The following is a 22,590-nucleotide window of genomic DNA, read 5'->3' as shown; positions in this document are numbered from 1 at the left end:
GAAGGAAAATTCATGAATATTCGTAAAAATATTTTAGCCATGAATAAAATTCATAAATTCGTGCATTTTTATGCACGATTTCATGAATAAAATTCATGAAATCATGAAAGGTATCACGAAATCATGCACAAAAATATTCACGAATTCGTGAATCGAAATTCACGATTTCTCGCACACTTTTTTTTCCGTGCAGGATTATTTTTTCAAAAAAAAAAATAAGATTTATTATATTTTGATTTGTGACCCTCTGCAATGTAAATCCCGAAACAGCGCCACCAAATGTTTGGAGGCGGCTTTAGCAAGCTACGTCAGTATCACGGGCCTGGTGGTTTTAAATATTTGATCCACATGAACTTCAAATAATTTTGACTGCCTTTAAGAAGGAAAAGCACAAAAAGTAATCAATTTTTATTTAATTCTAGTAAAAAAAATCATATTTTTAAAATTATTTAATAAAAATTAGTAGATGTTGGCTTAACAAAATATTTTTCACTGAGTAAAATTCCATAGCAATGCCTTTTGTTGTTAAACAGCTTCACTAAACAACATGAACAACAACAACATATTTTTTTGGAAAGTAATAGAGCAATTCCACTTCCAATCAGGAATTTTTCTGGTACCTACTTTTGTACCCGACCCTCTCCGATTTCAATGAAACTTTGTAGACATGTTATCCTAGGCCTATATAAGCCATTTTTGTGTATATGGAGCCAGTTGCACTCGATAATGACATTTGAGAAGGGCGTAAGTAATTTAAATATTTTTGTATTTTGTAATTTAAAAACGACTGTAACTCAAAGCCGTTGCATCGTATCAAAAAGTGGTCAAAGACAAACTTGTAGGAAATTGGACGGGCTTTTGAAAAAATACACTGAAAGAAAAATACACGCCAATTCCATGAGATTTTTTAATTTTTAAGTTTAAAAGTTAAATTTGAAGGTGATGTCACGATTTTTTTTCGTTCAAAATTTTTGAGGAAATAGCCTAAGATGTTACCAAAAGACTGACAAAAACTGCAGGATACTATGTCTCTTAAAAAATACAAAAATCATTTACTAAAACTGTTTTCTTGAAAAGTAGTCTAAACGTCAAAATTATTAAAAACCGATAGTGGGAATCGATTTCCCAGACAATTTTACATAAAAGTCTCCATATTGACCATTGTCCTTCGTCCAATCCTTGTGAAGATACAGCGGTTTTAAGAATAAAAATGTTGAAAAATTAGGTTTTTTGATGTTTTTTTGCCATTTCTAAATGACAGAATTGATTTTTCAGTCTCGAAAATATTTTCGTCCAATTTCCTATAAGTTTGCCTTTGACAGCTTGTCATTGTCATTTTTGAGTGCAACTGGCTCCATATACATAAAAATGGCTTATATAGGCCTAGGATAACATGTTTAAAAAGTTTCATTGAAATCGGAGAGGGTCGGTTACAAAAGTACCAGAAAAATTCCTGATTTGAGGTGGAATTGCTCAATAGGAGAGAACTATGGTGAACAAGGCCTTCTACATACAGAACCAGTTTGTGTTTATTTTTTATCTTTGTGTGACACTGTATTGGAATTTAAAAAAAAACTTTTAGAATAGATTATATATAAAAACTTATAAGTTTCGATGAAGAAGAACAATAAAAAACAATTACTATAATTATTTAAAAATTACTTTAATTACCAATACATAACATTTAACTTCTTTAATTACCATGAATTACTAAGTAATGAATGAATTACCAGCTAAAAATCAAAGTAATTATTAATTACTTGCCAGTCTAAGGCTGGAAACCCTGAGACAATATTTTCTAGTTTCACTCAAATTGATCCTTGTGAAACTTTTTCCTAAAATGGGGATCAAAACATTAATGAATTATTATTTTTCTATCAACAAAATATTAAAAAAAGATTAGCATAAAAAAGTTTGAAATAAACCTTTATTTAAAAACAGTATAAAATCACTTTACAAGTGATCATGATCATTAGAACTTTTTACAAGATTACAGTCCTGACTCGATTATCCGAAGGCCTTCGCAAAATTTCACTTCGGATAATCGAATTTCGAAAAAAAAATTGTTTTTTCTTGTCTTATTTTTTATTGTTGAGCTTTAACAATTCTAAAGAATTTTTAAATCCAATATGGTGGCCAAAATGACGGTGATGAAATATTGATAAAATGCATTTTTGAATTTTACAGTCGATCAACAATTCAAAGTTGACTAAAATTGGGTGGAAGAACTCAAATTTTAATGGTTGAAGTAAGAAAAAATACGATTATTTGTTTTGCCCTTCTTACTAATTTGTTTGTGTTTCGATTATCCCATGCAAACCTTCGGATAATCGAACTTTGGAAAATTGATACTTTGGATAATCGAGTCTGGACTGTATTCAAAATGGATCCACGGGCCATAAAAAACACCTCGTGGGCCACGTTAAGAAAACTGTTATGTTAAAACTGCAACGAATTTCAATTTAAAAATTCAGATCTATTCCAATTGTTATACTTCATATCATTTCTCATCGGATCATCCTTAAACCACCAAAAAACCACACACTTTCCGTTTCATTTGCTCTTTTTCCACATTTATTACTTGCAATTTCCTCCCCAATTTGCTCCATTAGCCTTCAACCGCAAATCACCACCACCCCTATAGTCAGTAATTAACCGCACTGCGTTTGCCAATTGCAACGCCCACTAGCAGCACCCATTTCATTTCCGTTTCCTTTATTTCTCGATTTCCAGGCGGCTGCCGGTCAAGCTTACCCCCAACAGCAGCAGGCCCACTACCCCCAGCAACCGCAGCAGCAGCAGTCCTACCAACCGAATCCCCAGTCCCAGTACGAGTTCATCCAGCAGCAGCAGCAACTCCAACAACAACAGCAGCTCCTGCAGCAGCAACAACAACACTACGAGCAACAGCAACAACCGGCGGAATCGAACTCGGCAGCTGCAACGGAAACCGCCGCCCAGCAGGGACAGAAGCTGGTTGGTGTGGCGTACTCACCCTCCAACGAGGTGTCCCAGGTCAAGTTCAACAGCAACGGGCTCAACTACAACTTCTAGACGGAGGGAGCTACGAGAGTGGTCTTGATTGCGGAGTGATTTGTGTTTAATTGTTTTGTTTTGTTGATTATTTTCTACCTTGCGTTGAGGCGCTTTCTCGGAGAGACTGAATGATAAATTAAAATAAAATTGAAAAGAGCACATTGATGGCTGTTGGCTTTTGTTCAGAATCCGAATTTTCAAAATAATGTTGTGTAGGAAAGTATCCAAAAATCATTTTTTTACGCATCAAACTGCTTTATTGATTCTCAAGCACTTAACAAAACTCTAAAGCATTTCTTCTCATCAAGTGCCGTCCTGAAACATCTTCGTAACGTTTTTATTTTTCTTCTTCAAAGGGGTTCAAATCATGCCTCCGGGGAGTGACAGAAGGGATAGAGAAGTCTCGGATAAAAATGCCAATACTCTGACCGCCCTCGGTCCCTCAAATCAGACGGAGGAAGAAGCCACATTAGACCCCGGGTCCGGGTATGCTTATCTTGGGCTTTCCCCCTACTTGGGTTGCGGAGAATCTTTTCCGTTTCTTTTTTGCCCAGCTTCTGTAAACCCCCCCTCGAGGGCTTTCTCCAAAGTAGGTCCGGCTGATTGAACGTTTTTTGAGAATTTAAAGAGGAAAATCAGAAAAATTTTATTCGAACCATTGAGTAGCGCTTGGACTACGGGCTCTCCTCAAGGGAAGGGATAATCTTCCCCAAATGAATCACAATATTTAAAGAATGGCTCCTCTATTAGTAGCTATCTGAAGCCGGGGGAATGCAGTTCTGTGTACTGAGAACCTTGGGAAAAATGAATGGGTAAAATATCTTCGCTCGAAGCATCAACGATAATGAATGTGTTGCGGAAGTTCAGATAGCGGAACATGCAATTTTCAAACGAAGACATAGACAAGAAAACACGGTTTTCATGACCAGTTTATAAACATTAATTAGAATCTATCTAATTTTTTTTTCATCAAGTAATCTGATAATGATTATGTTTTCCAATGTTGTATACCGTAAAACGGGCGACTTTGATAGCCGGGGTGACTTTGACAGGTTTGTCATTCCTCCGCAAAATGAGGAGTACAATTAAAATCAGTGATCCCCGTGCACCGCGTTCAACCGCGTTCTCTGTTTTCTGTACTCGATCAAACACCAGCACCGCGTGTGCACGCGTACAAGCAAACCTAAACTCTGCCGTGTAACGTCATGATTCGAAATCCGGACACTTAGTAGCATATCATTTTTGTTATAGCTGGCAAAAAATCATGTAATAAGTTGGAAATGTAGAAACATCATCCGGATGTAGTATAAACAGTTAGTTTCAAGAAAATGTATGCAAAATAGGTCTTTTCTAACAATTTCTATCAGAATTTTAAAATTAAAAATACTTATTGTGCTTCGAATCCCGGACACTCATAAAAGCTGATTCGAAATCCGGACACTTTTGCTTCGAATTCCGGACACTCGATTTTATTTATGAATCGCACAAATTTGGACTGAAATGTTAGTGGATGACATTCTTTAGGTCTCAAATAAGCTGTAAACATCAAAACAATCGATAGTTTATATAAAAATTTGCTAGAATTTAAGGAAATCGAAACCATAAATTTCTACTTTGCCTTCCCGGTGCTTCGAACGCCTATGAAATATTTCAAGTGAAATGTTTCGCATTTTTGGTAAACTTATAATTTTATTGTATTTAAATGTTTTGGCATTAAGTACAGCGTTCAAACAAACTTTAAATGGAAGTTGATGTTGGAATTCATCAAATAACACAGTTTTGACATTCATAATGCGAACTTATATCCAAATAATTGATAAAACAATATGAAGTGTCCGGGTTTCGAAGCGTCCGGGAATTCGAATCATGACGTTACAGTCTGTACGCGCACACGAACCTCGAGTTTAAAACCGAACCTTGCAGCCCGGGTACAAACCCCGTGCAAGTCGACGACGCAGAAAAGAGACAAAAATAGTTCCCTCACGCTCCCTCTGCTGTAAAGCGGTGCTTCATTCTCCGCTGCAGTCACACTACAGTGTTTGCCACAGAGAGAGTGAGAAGCAGTCATTTTTTCGTCTCTTTACAGCTCTTCGCTCGCACGGCGTTGTACCCGAGGTGTGCACGCCGTGTTTACACCGCGTGTAAACTTGAGTGCGCCGTGCGGGGAGAACTCGAACATGGCAGCCTGGTGTGTTTGAGGTTCATCTGCACTGAAAACTTGTACGGCGTGTACGGCGTGCGCGCGTTTCGGGAAGACTGATTAAAATACGTACGTAATGGTTTCGAATCATACTGTCCATGGTAGAGAAGTGTTCATAGTACCTTACACTTTAAATACAATTTTAAAAATTTTGTTAACTATAGTTAAAAAATGTTGATGAATGTCATTATTTCAAACTTCTCAAAGTTTCATAATTTTCTCAATGAACAAGATTTTGTATCGGAAAACGGAATGCATTTTCAGATCCTTTGAACATTTATAAATAAGTTTGTAAATAATAAAAAATATGGGTTTTTTTTTCTATCAAAAAATATCTCGACTCCAAAATTATAGACAATTTCAGTTGAACAAATTTCATGTAAAACGTGAAAACTTGGGATTCAAGCTTCAAATTCTATACAAAATGCAATATTAAACGATATTTTATTTAAAAACAACGTTACTTAATCCACCGATGGTGGTTGGTGCCTTCCTCACAATTATGTACATATTTGTTTCTGTAGTAAGAATGTCAAACCTACAAATTTTATCTAAATTTTACTTCTTACAACATATCTACATGGAGTATGGGGTCTAGAATCCCAAAAATCATTGGACGTAATATTAAAACAACACCTACGGGACTGTTTCATGAAAATTGTTCACTTTCAATAGTTATATTACTTTAAAGTTTTTTAAGCCTTAAGGCAGTAAAAAAATATATCTGTTCATTTTACCAGGGAGTTTCAATCAACAAAATCACGGGAGCCAATTCTCCGGATGGATCCGAACAACTTTTTCATCAACATATTTGAGATCCGGCCTCTGAAATGTGTACAAACGACACTTAGGTGCTCATAACTTTTGATAGGGTTATCAGATCTTCAATCTTTTGGGCTTGTTGGAAAGGTCTTCCAAATACCTTTCTAAAAATGTATGATCAGACGGGTTTTCTTACAAAAATTACCCATTTTAAAATCTTTCAAACTTTAGCCAGAATCGTTTTTTTTAGCATAACTTTTGAAATACTTAACAAAACTTCATAATAGTTAATATAGGTCTTGTGGGACCCTAAGACGGATTGAATGAGACCAGAACGGCCCAAATCGGTTCAGCCAGTCCGGAGATAATCGAGTGCATTTTTTTCGGTGCACGGACTTACAGACATACACACGCACAGACATTTGCTCAGAATTTGATTCTGAGTCGATAGGTATACGTGAAGGTAGGTCTACGAGGTCGAATTAAGAAGTTCATTTTTCGAGTGATTTTATAGCCTTTCCTCAGTAAGGTGAGGAAGGAAAAACCTAGTTTTAACAAATTTCAGCAAAATTCCGAATTTTTAACAATTTTACCTAAAATTAAAAAGCATTTTGTTAAAAAGCTTATAACCTTAGTTAACCAAATATTTACATTGATTTTTCTTAAAAACTATATCAGCTACTTCAGTGATGGTACATTTAACGTACAAATAAAGTTTGAACATCTAAAATATGGTTTTAACAAGAAAAACTATGGCTATCAAAGTCACCCCGGAATTTAAACTAAGAATTTTTAACGTAACTATTTTTCTAAACGTTATTGAAAAAACTTTTTTTAACAGAATAGTGCATGGACTTTGTGTGGCCTACCCCAGTACATGTTTTAAAAATAATTATCTTGAGAAAAACCTTCCCTGTTGGAAAATTTTCCAAAAACAAATTGAAATCCTATCAAATTAACCCCACAGTACCCTAAAAATATCATGGTACAATAATGTAATATTACATCTGGAAAGGAGTACATTTTATATACCATAAAAATATGTATTTTTTCTGAAAATGTGTAATTTTACCACTTTTCTAGTGAAATGCCACTTTTTCAGTCTAAGTTGAGATAAAATTATATCATAAAAGAGGTAAATACCTTCCAAAATCACAACATCCCAATTTAAACTATTTTTAACACGAAATTTCCTGCGATTTTAGCCTTCAATTTGGTCCTAAAATTTTAAATGAAAAAAGTGATCAGAAATGGCTTTCAATCGTTTTTTTACCGTTGTACATATAAATCGACATAGGGCTTTAGTAGCCTGATGAGCTCAAATCAGGAATTTTTCAGATACTTTTGTACCCGACCCTCTCCGATTTCAATGAAACTTTGTAGACATGTTTTCCTAGGCCTATATAAGCCATTTTTGTGTATATGGAGCCAATAGTACTCGAAAATAACATTTGAGAAGAGCGTAAGTTATTTAAATTTTTTTTTGTATTTTGCAATTTAAAAATCACTGTATCCCGAAGCCGTTGCGTCGTATCAAAATGTGATCAAAGACAAACTTGTAGGAAATTGAGATTTTTTGATTTTTAAGTATAAAACTTAAATTTAAAGGTGATGTCACGATTTTTTGTTCGTTAAATTTTTCTGAGGAAATAGCCTAAAATATAACCAAAAGACTGACCAAAAAAAGCACACTGAAAAAAATATTCTATTCTCAATTATAAGCATTGTAATTAAGCTTCTATCTGTAAGCCCATACATCCAATTGAAATGTTGTCAAAGGCAGCTTAAACTTATGGGAAATGGGACGAGCTTTCCGATAAAAATATTTACGAGACAGAAAAACCAAGTCTGTCATATAGAAGTTGCCAAAACCACAAAAAACCTATTTTTCAACATTTTTATTTTTAAAACCGCTGTAGCTTTACAAGGATTGGACATAGGATAATGGTCAATATGGAGACTCATATGTAAAATTGTCTGGGAAATCGATTTCCACTATCGGTTTTTGAAAATTTTGACGTTTAGACCACTTTTCAAGAAAACAGTTTAAGTAAATGATTTTCGTTTTTTTTTAGGAGAAACATACCATCCTGCATTTTTCGTCAGTCTTTTGGTAACATTTTAGCCTATTTTCTCAAAAATTTTGAACGAAAAAAAATTGTGACATCACCTTGAAAAATAATTTTTAAGCTTAAAAATCAAAAAATCACATAGAAGCAACATGTTTTTTTGTTTCAGTGTAAAAAATAAAAAAAGCCTGAAAATCAGATTAAGCATGTTTGAACTCCTTCGAAAACATTTTGAATTTTCATGAAATACCAGTCCCACGAAAAGATTTTTTTGCGAAAAAAATATATCCGTCAATTCCTTGATATTTTGAAAATTAACAATTGGAAAGCAACTGTAAGCTTGTAAAATGAATTTTAAAACAATTTTTTTTATCCAAATGTTGAAATCTCGGCTTATAATTTACAATTTTTATTTTTTTTATTTTTTTTTTCACCCCTGAAATTTTTGTTTTTTGTTTTTTGTTTTTTGTTTTTTGTTTTTTGTTTTTTGTTTTTTGTTTTTTGTTTTTTGTTTTTTGTTTTTTGTTTTTTGTTTTTTGTTTTTTGTTTTTTGTTTTTTGTTTTTTGTTTTTGTTTTTTGTTTTTGTTTTTGTTTTTTGTTTTTGTTTTTGTTTTTGTTTTTGTTTTTTGTTTTTTGTTTTTGTTTTTGTTTTTGTTTTTTGTTTTTTGTTTTTTGTTTTTTGTTTTTTGTTTTTTGTTTTTTGTTTTTGTTTTTGTTTTTTGTTTTTTGTTTTTTGTTTTTTGTTTTTTGTTTTTTGTTTTTTGTTTTTTGTTTTTTGTTTTTTGTTTTTTGTTTTTTGTTTTTTGTTTTTTGTTTTTTGTTTTTTGTTTTTTGTTTTTTGTTTTTTGTTTTTTTTGTTTTTTGTTTTTTGTTTTTTGTTTTTTGTTTTTTGTTTTTTGTTTTTTGTTTTTTGTTTTTTGTTTTTTGTTTTTTGTTTTTTGTTTTTTGTTTTTTGTTTTTTTTTTGTTTTTTGTTTTTTGTTTTTTGTTTTTTGTTTTTTGTTTTTTGTTTTTTGTTTTTTGTTTTTGTTTTTTGTTTTTTGTTTTTTGTTTTTTGTTTTTTGTTTTTTGTTTTTTGTTTTTTGTTTTTTGTTTTTTGTTTTTTGTTTTTTGTTTTTTGTTTTTTGTTTTTTGTTTTTTGTTTTTTGTTTTTTGTTTTTTGTTTTTTGTTTTTTTTTTTTTGTTTTTTGTTTTTTGTTTTTTGTTTTTTGTTTTTTGTTTTTTGTTTTTTGTTTTTTGTTTTTTGTTTTTTGTTTTTTGTTTTTTGTTTTTTGTTTTTTGTTTTTTGTTTTTTGTTTTTTGTTTTTTGTTTTTTGTTTTTTGTTTTTTGTTTTTTGCATTCAAAACAACATTAATTAACTCCAGCAAAAATCTGTGAATCTATGCAATCCACCCACAACATTTCCCCCTATCACTTCTCTTCTGAGAAGGTTCTGCCTGCATTTTGTACACCAACGGGAAAAGAGGTCAAATTCTCCGTGAAAATAAAACGAGATTTACGAGCATTTTTTGTTCTGTTTGGTTTTCATGTTTCACATTTTTATTGGGTTCTTCTGGAGTGTGTGTACACAAAAGGGTACAAACCCTTTCTTTGATAGCTTGAGAGTGAGTTCGTCCAAACAAAAATGTGAGTGAATCCCACCCACGGTGCCGGGTTTTGACGGTCAGCGGTGGAATAAATATTTACAACCCTTTCGGCGATGGTCAGTTGGTTGGCCAACGCCGAAATATTTTGTGGTCAGGGCCTACTAAAGAATCTGCTCAGTCCGTGTGGTTACTCCAAAATTAACAACTAGTTTTTTTGTTGTCTCTTACATTAAAACCTATGTACAAAATAGTATGCAGCACGCTTCCTTGACTGTGTTGTGTGTGTGTGTCCTTAACTTAAAGAGAGGTCTGCACGTAACCACCCCCCTTAAGAGGGTGGTGGCACATTCCGAGGGGTCAGCAGTAAATCGATCATCCGGGTGTCGGTTCCAGGGGCGTTTCAAGGGGGTGATGGCAGGCAACTCCTGATGGATTCCAGCTCCAAGAAGAGTGCCCTTGTTCTTAAGGGGGAGGTAGTGCTGCTCCTTCTTACCAGGCGTACTGGGCTCCCAGACCTGCGAACTGAACCACGGCTCCGGGGTGGGCGGCGGCGAGTGGGGCCCTGAAGAGAGGTAGAGAAAAACCGTTCGCGTTTAATCGATGTGACTTGTTTGAACGAGTGGTCGTCAATTGTTGGGGGAGTTCTGTGTGAACGCCTTGTTCGGTAAGTTTATTTTATGCCGTTTTTTAAGCCATTTAGATATGTGTTTAGAGCGAGTTTTTCACCGATGTGAAACAGGTCGTATCGAGGTGCTCCGATTTGGATGAAACTTTCAGCGTTTGTTTGTCTATGCATGAGATGAACTCATGCCAAATATGAGCCCTCTACGACAAAGGGAAGTGGGGTAAAACGGGCATTGAAGTTTGAGGTCCAAAACACATGAAAATTCTAAAATTGCTCGCATTTCCGTAAAACTTCATCAATTCCAACTCTCTTAGATGCATTCGAAAGGTCTTTTGAAGCCCTTCAAAATGTGCTATAGACATCCAGGATTGGTTTGACTTTTCTCATAGGTTTTGCAAATTACTGTTAAAAATTGATTTTTTTAAAACCTTAATAACTTTTGGCAACAGCCTCCAACACCCATACTCCCATAGGTCAAAAGTTAGGGAATTTCATGGACTATAAGCCTACGGTATTAACTTTTTGGCCAATTGCAGTTTTTCTCATAGTTTTTCAATTTTTCTAGAACAAACATTTTACAACGTTAGTTTTTGCTCTGTAGGCCTCTATAGCGGCACTTTTTGGTCTCAATTTTGACATATTCGGAATCCTCAGAAAATTTTACATTAGATTGAGGTGTTGGAATTTGGAATTTGATTGGAAAAAATGCCATTTAGAATTAATTAAAATATTATTTAGAATTTTGTCGGATTAGGGGTAAACAAGTTTTCGCCTACTTGATACAGCATTTGACGTATTGATCATAGGGTAAATAAGATCTATTTCTTTTTCAAAAATGTTTTATTTAATTATTTTTTAAATCAAAATTACAACTCCAATACTTCTAACTTACGTGAAATTGACCGAGGATTCCGAATATGCCAAAATTGAGACCAAAAAGTGCCGTCTTCTTGGCCTACAGAGCAAAAACTAACGTTGTAAAATGTTTGTTCTAGAAAAATTGAAAAACTATGAGAAAAACTGCGATTGGCCAAAAAGTTAATACCGTAGGCTTATAGTCCATGAAATTCCCTAACTTTTGACCTATGGGAGTATGGGTGTTGGAGGCTGTTGCCAAAAGTTATTAAGGTTTAAAAAAAATCAATTTTTAACAGTAATTTGCAAAAGCTATGAGAAAAAGTCAAACCAATCCTTGATGTCTATAGCACATTTTGAAGGGCTTCAAAAGACCTTTCGAATGCATCTAAGAGAGTTGGAATTGATGAAGTTTTACGGAAATGCGAGCAATTTTTAGAATTTTCATGTGTTTTGGACCTCAAACTTCAATGCCCGTTTTACCCCACTTCCCTTTGTCGTAGAGGGCTCATATTTGGCATGAGTTCATCTCATGCATAGACAAACAAACGCTGAAACCGGGGGGATGGCAACCCTATTCCGACCAAAGCAAACTGACAACAGTCGACATTAGCACGGTTGTCAAATGAGAGCCCACAACAAAAGCACTAGCTGTCAAATGGTAGCCCATAACAAATCATTGTTTGCTTTTTTTGCTTTTTTTCTTTTGGTCGATCAAACAGCCCCTACACTGTGAATCGACATTACACATTTTTCAGTTTGGTTTTACACATTTGCATGGAACTTTTGATTTTAACCAGGATAACACACTTCGTGTTACCTAAGTAATATGAATAATACTGATTCTGAGTGTTTGTTATCTAAACTTCCAAGATGGCGGCTTTATCGCTACCCTCTGGTTTAAACCTCAGTGAAAGAGTTAAATTCGATTTGGTTTTTTGTAACGCTCAAATTATAAACAATAAATTGTTTTTTTTTACTTATTGAATGACTAAGATTTCAAATATGCTGATAAATTTAGCTGGTAAGATTTTAGCGTTTATTAAAACACCATTTTTAATTTTCCAATTATACAGAATTATTGTTTCCCTCTATGTTTTGACAATTTGTTTTAAAATGTGTACGCTTTTGTGATCAATTAGTATGTTTCAAATGTAAGAAACTTAATATTTTAAAGTTTTTTTTCAATCATCAATCAAATGAAGACATGTTTATATTGCTTATAATTTGTGCCCAAAAGACATTTAAAAAAAACTTCAGTGAAGTATGTTTTTATGATAAGTTTATAGTACATTTTCATTTGTTAAAGTGGATGTATTTCAATTGTGGTATAGTTATTAAGTTGCTTTTTATAACTTTTCTCTTAACAATTATTTCATGTTTTATTCCATAAAAGAGTGTTTAATTTATTTTTTTCAATGATTCGAAGGTAAATAAAACCCATATTTTAAAAATGCCTAAAACAGTGGAGCAATTCTCTGAGATTTCGGTCATTCGATTTTTTTTGTATTTTTTAATCCGGGTGAAACTTTTTTGGTGCCTTCGGTATGCCCAAAGAAGCCATTTTGCATCATTAGTTTGTCCATATAATTTTCCATACAAAGTTGGCAGCTGTCCATACAAAAATGATGTATGAAAATTCAAAAATCTGTATCTTTTGAAGGAATTTTTTGATCGATTTGGTGTCTTCGGCAAAGTTGTAGGTATGGATATGGACTACACTGAAAAAAAATGATACACGGTAAAAAAAATTTTGGTGATTTTTTATTTAGCTTTTTGACACAAAAACTTGATTTGCAAAAAAACACTATTTTTAATTTTTTTTATTTTTTGATATGTTTTAGAGGACATAAAATGCCAACTTTTCAGAAATTTCCAGAATGGGCAAAAAATCTTTGACCGAGTTATGAATTTTTGAATCAATACAGATTTTTTCAAAAAATCGAAATATTGGTCGCAAAAATTTTCAACTTCATTTTCGATGTAAAATCGAATTTGCAATCAAAAGTACTTTAGTGAAATTTTGATAAAGTGCACCGTTTTCAAGTTATAACCATTTTTAGGTAACTTTTTGAAAATAGTCGCAGTTTTCATTTTTAAAATTAGTGCCCATATTTGCCCACTTTTGAAAAAAATATTTTTGAATAGCTGAGAAAATTCTCTATATTTTGCTTTATTGAACTTTGTTGATACGACCCATAGTTGCTGAGATATTGCCATGCAAAGGTTAAAAAACAGGAAAATTGATGTTTTCTAAGTCTTACCTAAACAACCCACCATTTTCTAATGTCGATATCTCAGCAACTATAAATCCGATTCACAATGTTAAAACATGAAACATTCGTAAAATTTTCCGATCTCTTCGAAAAAAATATTTTCAAAAATTTAAAATCAAGACTAACATTTCAAATGGGTGTAATATTGAATGTTTGGCCCGTTTGAAATGTTAGTCTTGATTTTAAATTTTTAAAAATATTTTTTTCGAAAAGATCGGAAAATTTCACGAATGTTTCATATTTTAACATTGTGAATCGGATTTATAGTTGCTGAGATATCGACATTAGAAAATGGTGGGTTGTTTAGGTAAGACTTAGAAAACATCAATTTTCCTGTTTTTAACCTTTGCATGGCAATATCTCAGCAACTATGGGTCGTATCAACAAAGTTCAATAAAGCAAAATATAGAGAATTTTCTCAGCTATTCAAAAATATTTTTTTCAAAAGTGGGCAAATATGGGCACTAATTTTAAAAAATGAAAAACTGCGACTATTTTCAAAAAAGTTACCTAAAAATGGTTATAACTTGAAAACGGTGCACTTTATCAAAATTTCACTAAAGTACTTTTTGATTGCAAATTCGATTTTACATCGAAAAATGATGTTGAAAAATTTTTGCGAACAATATTTCGATTTTTTGAAAAAATCTGTATTGATTCAAAAATTCATAACTCGGTCAAAGATTTTGCCCATTCTGGAAATTTCTGAAAGTTGGCATTTTATGTCTCTAAAACATATCAAAAATAAAAAAATAAAAATAGTGTTTTTGCAAATCAAGTTTTTGTGTCAAAAGCCAAATAAAAATCACCAAAATTTTTTTACCGTGTATCATTTTTTTCAGTGTAGTCCATATCCATACCTACAACTTTGCCGAAGACACCAAATCGATCAAAAATTCCTTCAAAAGATACAGATTTTTGAATTTTCACATATCATTTTTGTATGGACAGCTGCCAAATTTGTATGGAAAATTATATGGACAAACTAATGATGCAAAATGGCTTCTTTGGGCATACCGAAGGCACCAAAAAAGTTTCACCCGGATTAAAAAATACAAAAATTAAAATTAAGCAAAAAAGACCGATTCCGTAGAGAACTGCTCAGTGGACAAAGAACATTGAAACATTGCAACTGAAATTTGTTCATAATGATTTTTTATAGTTTGTTTGTTTTTCGAATGGAAAATTCTAAAAATTAAACAACGTAAAACTGTTTTGTATTCTTCATTGTAAAAATTTTATCAAACAATTTTTTTATACTTTTATTTACTTAAGGGTTAGAATCAAATATATTTTTGGTAGTTCCCATACTTTTAAAGATAATAAACTATTTAGAAATAAAATCTAATAGCACCAGATTCCTATTCCGAAGTTTTTTTTTTTCAATAAACTTATTTTAAATTGTTGGTATTCAGCTGTTTTGGAAATACTCCTTACAAAAGGCAGATTCATAAACAACATTTCTTCATTCAATGTCAAAAGTAAACATTAATAAATTTCTTATTTAGAAAACTAAAAAAGAAATTGAGCAAAATCTCAAAAAACATCCAATAGACTTATTTAAAAAAAAAACATTTATTTCTATTTACTTTAGCACATGAAAAGCAATATTCAAAAAAAATGAGCTTTAAAGTTTTTCTCTTTTTTAATAAAGTATTAATTTGTTTTTTTTTTTAAATTACAATTCAGAATTAAAATTTTTATGTTTCCATTAAGCCGGGACCGTGGTGTAGGGGAAAGCGTGATTGCCTCTCACCCAGTCGGCCTGGGTTCGAATCCAGAAGGTCCCGGTGGCAAATTTTGAGACGAGATTTGTCTGATCACGCCTTCCGTCGGACGGGAAGTAAATGTTGGCCCCGGACTAACCTAAAAAGGTTAGGTCGTTAGCTCAGTCCAGGTGCAGAAGTCGTCTCCCTGGGTCCTGCCCTGGTGGAGTCGCTGGTAGGCAGTTGGACCAACAATCCAAAGGTTCGAATCCCGGGGTGGATGGAAGCTAAGGTGTAAAAAGAGGTTTGCAATTGCCTCAACAATCAAGCCTTCTGACACTTAGTTTCGAGTATGAATCTCGTAATCGAGAACGCCAAGGCAATGCTGTAGAGCGAATAATTTGATTTTTTTTTTTTTTGATGTTTCCATTAAGGCCGATGCAAATATTTTTAAAAGTTTTTGTCCATCGGCTCTGGCCGGAGTCGAGGGGGGCAAAAAAAATAAAAAAAATATAAATATTAAAATAACATGCCATATGGTACGTTCGTTTGATGGCTAGTTCCACACTGAGTGCCGCACTCAGAGCTGTCAAAGTGTTTCTTTGAAGAAACTAGCGCTAGTTCCACACGAGTTTCGCCGCCATATTGGAACTGAAACTCTAGTGCCGCACTCGATATTTGTTCAGTTTCATGCGAGTTCCACGCACACTGACAAATGACGTTCGATTGAACCAAAACTGACACCGACGAGTGCGGCACTCAGTGCCGCACTGGCTGTTCAAACGAACGTACCAATAGTTTCAACATTTGCATGGAAAAAGTGTTTACACTAGTTCAGTTGTTTTACAATAAAAGATTTCTAAACATGTAAAATTTGACGAAAACAAAAAAAAATTGCAAAAAAAACTTTAGCGATAGTAGACATCGAAAATTTTCAAAAATTCAAAAGATGTTTAAATCAACTCAAACATGCTAAAAATGATTCTAAATGCAGGGGAATTCATTTAAAATTGATTTTAACTAATTGCACTTAAATTTTCATAAAAATATTGAAATTTTTCGAAAAAATATTTTTTTGCCTCCTGATTTTTCGGGCCAACTTTGAAGGAGGGGGGGGGACAAAAACTTTAAATAAAATTTGTACCAGACTAATTCAAAGTTGAAAATTGAACATTGAAAAAAACAATAAATAAATGAACAAAAAATTTTGTGGGATTTATATATTCAATTAACTGACAAACTCGATTATCTGAAAAATCAAATCGCCATAAAATTGTGTGCTTAAAGTTGTCTTATGTTGGTTCGTCAAGCATAAGCATGACCTCAATAATGCTACAAAGTGATCTAGATAAAACTAATCAAACTTATTTTTCTGAAAAAATCTGGGGTCCTAAAAAATAATAGCATTTCAACATTTGCAAAGGTTATTTGTTGTTTTAGTCACTTTTTTTATTTTGAAACAAAGATTTAGACTTACTTTTGAAACAAGCTTAAACATTAAAAAGACTTAACACCTTTAGTTGAAATTATGCTTTTGTTTAATTTTGACCCTACTTAAGATACCGATCACAGTCAAGAGACAAAAACTTCAAGTTATAGTTTAACAGTCTAATTGGCACACAAAACACTAAATTCTGGCTAAAATCTTCGTTGACATGAATATTATACATACACACTAAAAAATTTGGATTATTACATTTGACGTAATCTTTGATAAAACCTATTATTAAATCATGTAAACGTATTTTCAATGTAAAGTTGGGTTTTTTTTGACGTAAATCGATGAAACTCCCATTGGCATTCTATTTCATCGCGCGAAACCCAACGTTACATCAAATATAGTCTAATTTTACACCTTATCTGATGCACATAATTGGAGCGTCTAATTTAATGTAATGTTACATCAAATAACACCCGATTTCACGCACCTTAGCCGCTACACGTTTGTCAGAATGAGGAAACGTCAAAACGTTAGCCAGGTTTAACGTCGTTGAGAAAATAATTTTTGTCCAGGTTTTGTTCCATTTTTCCTCCATACTTATCGAAATTTGCTACAGTTTTGGATAAAAGCAATCACATTTCTGATAGAGGTAAGTTTAATCTTTCTTAAGGTGATGTGAAGCTGATCGCAAATATTGTTTGTCATTTTCCGTTTTGTTTTTGTTTAGGTAGCGGACATCATGGAACGTGAGGCAAAATACGGTTCAAGCCGCTTCGATGTAAAAATGTGAAAATTTTGAGATGAGTTGTTCCCGGAATGAACAGAACCGGCCATTTTCAGCGGGATGGCAAACACGGTACAATTTGAATGCCGAAAGATTGCTCTTGGAACAACAAAGGCTGTGAGGATAGTGGAGCAATTTCGGTGAAAATCGTAGAAAAGCTACAAGAAAAACAATTTTGGACCATGAGTGAAAATTTAGTGATCAATTATGAAGTGATGGAATAAAAACGTATTGATTAAAAAAAAATATAAACATGTTTTATGTCGTCCAATAAGAATGGTATGATTCCGATTAGAATATTTTGCCACCAAAATTACGATTAATGTAATTTTACACGACCATCGATATTGATTGAGTCGTGTAACATTACGTTTAATTTGACCCAGCTTTACGTCTCATTTGATGCTCCAGTTATGTGCATCTAATTTGACCCAAAATTACACTTTTTTTTTCGTAGTGTGTAGTTTAACTAAAAAGTAACAGTACCCAATAAAACAACAACTTGCAATGATTTTTAGTGAAATAAATCAGAATAATTGGTGTGAAAAATTAATTAAAAAATGAACCTTTTAAATGTGGTTGTACCAGCCTTATGAAGAATGAAAAAAATAATTTTTAAGACAATATTTTACTAACTGTTCATTAAATTTCTGAAGTTTTCTTAACAACATATTCCTTTTTTTTGTCAATGTGCATTAACAATAACAAAATTCGTGCATTTAAGCTAAGAGCACAAATCGAATGCAACCCAAGACTGTTTTGATAAATTCTTATAGTTTGTCACTAGCGAATGGTGTCGCTACTGAATATTCTCTCTTCTGCTCTCCCTCTCTTTGGTTGGAATGCCGTTAGCTCAGATCGGTCGATTGCACAATGTCGCTTGAAGCTGATATAAAATAGTTTGTGATCGCCTTTGTTTTGACCATAGATTAAATTGCTCAAAACCAATGTTATCAAAAAAATATGCATTTTTGTCGTGTAAACAATGCTGATGACACATTTCCAGCAAGTAAATCCAAATTGACGAGCGCCGCTCTTGTATTTGGTTAGATTCTCTCTTCTCTGAGCAAATTCGTTTGTGAGTCACTGTCGTCGACGAACGGTGTAGGCAAAGAGAATCACAAAGCTGATCACTTCAATCGGCACTGATTTCAACGGCAATAAGCGAGTGATTTTTGATCTTTGAACCGAAAATAAGGATTTTCAAATTCATGATTTTTCCTGCTTCTCATAATATTTTTAAGTTATGGAATTTTTTTTTCAAGTTTATTTCCATTTGAGTGCTTAAAATAATGAAATCATTTTTTATGTTAATTTTGTAACCTTTGAAAGATAGTAACCGTAGTATCTCCCAAAATAAGAAACGCTTCATCAATTTTTTACATCCAGCACTCACTTGTAAGCCAGCGGGGCGGCAGCCAGAGCCGGACGGACCAGGGGAGAGGCATAGGCGGCGTGTCCGTACGCGGCCGGAGCATAGGCAGCATGACCGTAGGCAGCGTGTCCGTACGCGGCATGTCCATAGGCGGCGTGTCCGTAGGCGGGGTAGGCGGCCTTAACGACCGGGGCAGCCGGGTAGTGCACGGCCGGGGCGGCATAGTGGACAGCTGGGGCTGGATTTGGAAGTGAAAAAAGGCAAAGATTAATTCGCCGAATTCATGGTAAATGCCTGGGGGAAAACATCTTTTAAAATCAAGAAAAAAAAGTCGACTAACCGGCATAAGCTGGGGCAGCATAACGGAGGGCTGGGGCTGCGTAGTGAGCTAGAAAATAAAAAAGAAAAGACAAAATTTAGTCAACCTCAACAGCTAAGCTTCTTAAACGATAGAAAACGAGAGAAGACAGGGAGAAAAAGACAGTCAACGCGTTTCCAAGAAAATGTATTACCGCACGCAAAAGTGGGAAAAAGCTTCGTGAGAAAATCTTCTGCTTTATGCTTGCGATGATGACGAGATGTCGGCGAAAGCGGTTACAACAATGCAGTTTTTAAGCGATGTCACTTCTTTGTTACACTTGTCAGAACTTTTCTGGCGGTCTGGAAGAAGTGAATTGCTGTTATTCGCTCAAACTTAAATTTCAGCTTTTAAAGTAAGCTCAGTTGAATTTCAAGCAGAAATTAAATGTTTTGATTCTGCTTAACAGTTAGGATACGAACGAGACATTAACCACCGCAAAGCACATTCTAATCATTAATCATCTCAAGAACAACTGCGAGTCTTTTGATGCTCTTTCAACTGAGCTGCAGCTTGATATTAATAGTAGAAACGTGATGAATACGTTGCATACATTTTCTAAACTAAGAAATCTCACGCAGAAAAATCTGATTGTGAACGTGGCAAAATGTTGGGCACAGCTACTAAACACGATTGTCATCTCGAGGCCAGTAAACATGTTTGCCAAATTCAAACTAACATGTTTGTGGTTTCAACAAACATGTTTGTCATTGCCACGGCCCAGCATGTTTGTAAATATAATAATCATTTGGGATGATTTAACAAACATGATTGTTGATTCAAAGATCATTTTTATTAGAATAAAAAAAATCTGGGGAGGCTTTTCTTCTTCTTCTTTGTCTTCCTAATATAGGTAAACAAAAGCTAGGTTTTTCGATGAGGTTTATTTAACTTTTTTCACTCAAAATTACAACACATTATGGAGAGTTCCGGCCACGCTTATTTGATAGTGATTTTCGCGGGACGCTGAATAGGAAAATCAGCTGCTGGAGTTGCACCATGTTTTCTGAAAAAGGAACTTCTGAAAAAATCAAATTCCTCGTAATAATTAAATTACATACCTTTTACCTAGTTTCCACAGGATTCCACCAGCCTAGTTGTATATCACTGGAACAACAATTTGTTTATAAATTAAATATCAAATAAAATACATACTTTGCTATTTCGCAAACATCCCCAGAATTCGACATTTTTCACTTCGGCCATCTTGTTGTTGAAGTTGAAGTGAAAACATACACTGTTTATTTTTCTTACACGTTAAAAGGGGTTTATGTTCAGACAACAAACATGTTTGTCCAGACAGCAAAATGTTGGTCAAACCGAAAAACGTTGATTATTGAAATTATAAAATGTGTTTGTGGTGTCTACAAACCGTGATAGTTGTTTTTAATAAACTGTTTTGTTCATTCAAACTTACACAATTTTTGTGCGTGCTCTTAAATTAATTCGAGGGGTTCGATCGTAGCAACCGGTGCTGACGGTTGGAAAACTTTTTCACTCCGCGTCATTTTTGACAAATTTTATTTTTTTCCTTTTATATGCATTCTTTTATAAGGATTTTTTGTGTTAAATGGAAATTTTGTTTCTAAATGTCGTTGTCGAAGTGAATTTCGCTGAAAATTAAATAAATCGTTCGGAACTGCCAAGGATCAGGAACATGAAAAGTAAATGGAAGGGCTCAACCAAGCTGGAGGAGGCCGTTACCAGAGCTTTTCAAGAGGCTGTGGTACCAGCGAAACATCCGGAAATATTTGTTGAGAGTGAAGATATTCGGTGCTAAGGGAACACTTCCACTTCATCCGACCGGCCTGTGTCTTGTCAAGATCCTGGTCAGACTATCGGGACACCACCACCACCTGGCTGTGTTTTTGAAGATTCACTGTTTCTTGGTGAGAGATGTCCATAATTATTTGATATGATTATAATATTAAAATTTAAATAACCCTCCTACCCCTTTCCCACTTTTCCATTCCCCAATCCCGATTTCCCCAACCCCAATTTTCCGATTCCCACTTCCCCCAAAAAAATAAATAATTTGCCAATTTACACTAACACACTACACCTAACTGATTCGGAGCGTTTGGTACGGTATGTCCACGCATCCTTCCTCCCCTGATGATTCTGTGAAATGTGATCCGTTCACAAAATTTGTCTCTGCGGTTAATGCAACGCAGTAGGCCTGGCCGCATTAATTTTTGCTATACATTTTTGTGGTAACTCGGATGTACAGTCATCCCTCATATTCGGAACAGTTTACAGATCGGCCAATGTTCAAAAAATTATAGAAAATCATTGATTGAACTAAATGATTCGCTTTTACCTTCATTTGAAAGCTTTTCTTGCGATCTTTCGAATGATGTATCGAACAACTGCAAATTTTTACTTTTATATCAAGTTTTTGAAGAAAAACTTTGACCCTTGAAATCCACAAATTCGGAACACTTTTTTCTTACGGATGTAAACAAACTTTGGTTATCTCCATGAGAACATAATTTTTACAAAATAATGACTTCAGGCACTGAAACCAACGAAACTCATGCTTAGTTATGTTTTATGAAAAGTCTGATAACTTTTTTTGTAAAAATATCAGTTGAATTCAGGTGTTCCACAATTATGGTAGGCACAATAACATCCCACAATTATGAAATAGGCAATTTGGAGGCATTGTTTTGCTGCTCTGGATAAAATAGTCTTGAAAAGAAATTTTTTGTTCAAAAAGTACTACTTTTACCAGTGAAATAGCAAGAGAATGTCCAAATGAAGGTCCTAAAAATAGTAGGGTCGACAGAAAAGCTGCATTTGGCATGTTATTGACAAATTACCACAAAAGTGTTCCGAATTTGTGGGTGTTCCGAATATGTGGGATGACTGTACTGCAATTATTAATACTGACAAGAAAGGACTTGGGGCAAAATCTAACTGCAAGTTCTTCCAGGACGCTTTCTTCGGACTGGCTGCGCTTGAGTTCGATTAGATTAGATTAGATTAGATTAGAAATCTTTTAAATTAATTCAAAAAATTATCGTTTTTTTTTTGTATTTTTAAATTGATTAAATTGTTTTAACATGCTCACGTGGATAACATTGGACATCCTTGATTTATTGAATTTACACCATTGAATTTTAACAGTGCACATCTTTGTGTACAACAATTTGTTTTCAGATATTCAAATAAAGGAACTCCAGATATAATTTTTAATCGTTGCTGTGTGCACCTTTGAAATAACCTGGGTAGTCACTCAAATCAAAAATTTCGAGAAAGTCGAGGAAATGGCAGCATGTTTTTAAAATCCACAAAAAAAAGAAAATTCGTCAAAAATTAGGAAAGACGGAAATCCTAACCTTTTTAAAAGCTGCTGAAGAACTTGAGAATATTTTGTACAGTTATTTAATCAACTTCCAATTTTAGGTTTTTTTCTTTTAAATTTTATCGTTCGATGGCATGAATCTGACACAGATACAGAAATGCAAAAATGTGTTCATTGATTATTGTTTTCGAGGAAAGTTACTTTAAAGA

General features: G+C 33.8%; 2 protein-coding genes and 1 long non-coding RNA gene across 4 annotated transcripts in view; 1 reads left to right on the top strand and 2 right to left on the bottom strand.

Annotated features, from left to right (window-relative positions):
• Positions 1–3,191, top strand: part of LOC119770815 (putative uncharacterized protein DDB_G0271606) — a 35,470-nt gene extending 32,279 nt beyond the window's left edge. The window contains exon 5 of the mRNA XM_038266346.1: positions 2,734–3,191. Within this exon, the coding sequence (XP_038122274.1) occupies positions 2,734–3,054 (321 nt within the window). The 3' untranslated portion in view covers positions 3,055–3,191. The remainder of the gene's footprint in view (positions 1–2,733) is intronic.
• A 6,851-nt stretch (positions 3,192–10,042) lies between these two features.
• LOC119765574 (cuticle protein 21.3) overlaps positions 10,043–22,590 on the bottom strand; it is a 33,317-nt gene continuing 20,769 nt past the window's right edge. For both annotated transcript variants that reach the window (XM_038249727.1, XM_038249726.1), the window contains exons 3-5: positions 19,057–19,104; positions 18,738–18,954; positions 10,043–10,216 (exon numbers count right to left, since the gene is read on the bottom strand). In XM_038249727.1, coding sequence (XP_038105655.1) covers positions 10,144–10,216; positions 18,738–18,954; positions 19,057–19,104 — 338 coding nt within the window. In that variant the 3' untranslated portion in view covers positions 10,043–10,143. The remainder of the gene's footprint in view (positions 10,217–18,737; positions 18,955–19,056; positions 19,105–22,590) is intronic.
• LOC119765575 lies at positions 19,846–20,436 on the bottom strand. The gene is made up of 2 exons (XR_005276824.1): positions 20,136–20,436; positions 19,846–20,080 (listed from the first exon to the last, which is right to left on the bottom strand). It is a non-coding gene; the product is annotated as an uncharacterized LOC119765575 (long non-coding RNA).

Source organism: Culex quinquefasciatus, chromosome 1, assembly GCF_015732765.1.
Source record: "Culex quinquefasciatus strain JHB chromosome 1, VPISU_Cqui_1.0_pri_paternal, whole genome shotgun sequence".
In the NCBI taxonomy this organism is placed as follows: domain Eukaryota; kingdom Metazoa; phylum Arthropoda; class Insecta; order Diptera; family Culicidae; genus Culex; species Culex quinquefasciatus.
This window is presented reverse-complemented; position numbering and strand designations above follow the sequence as displayed.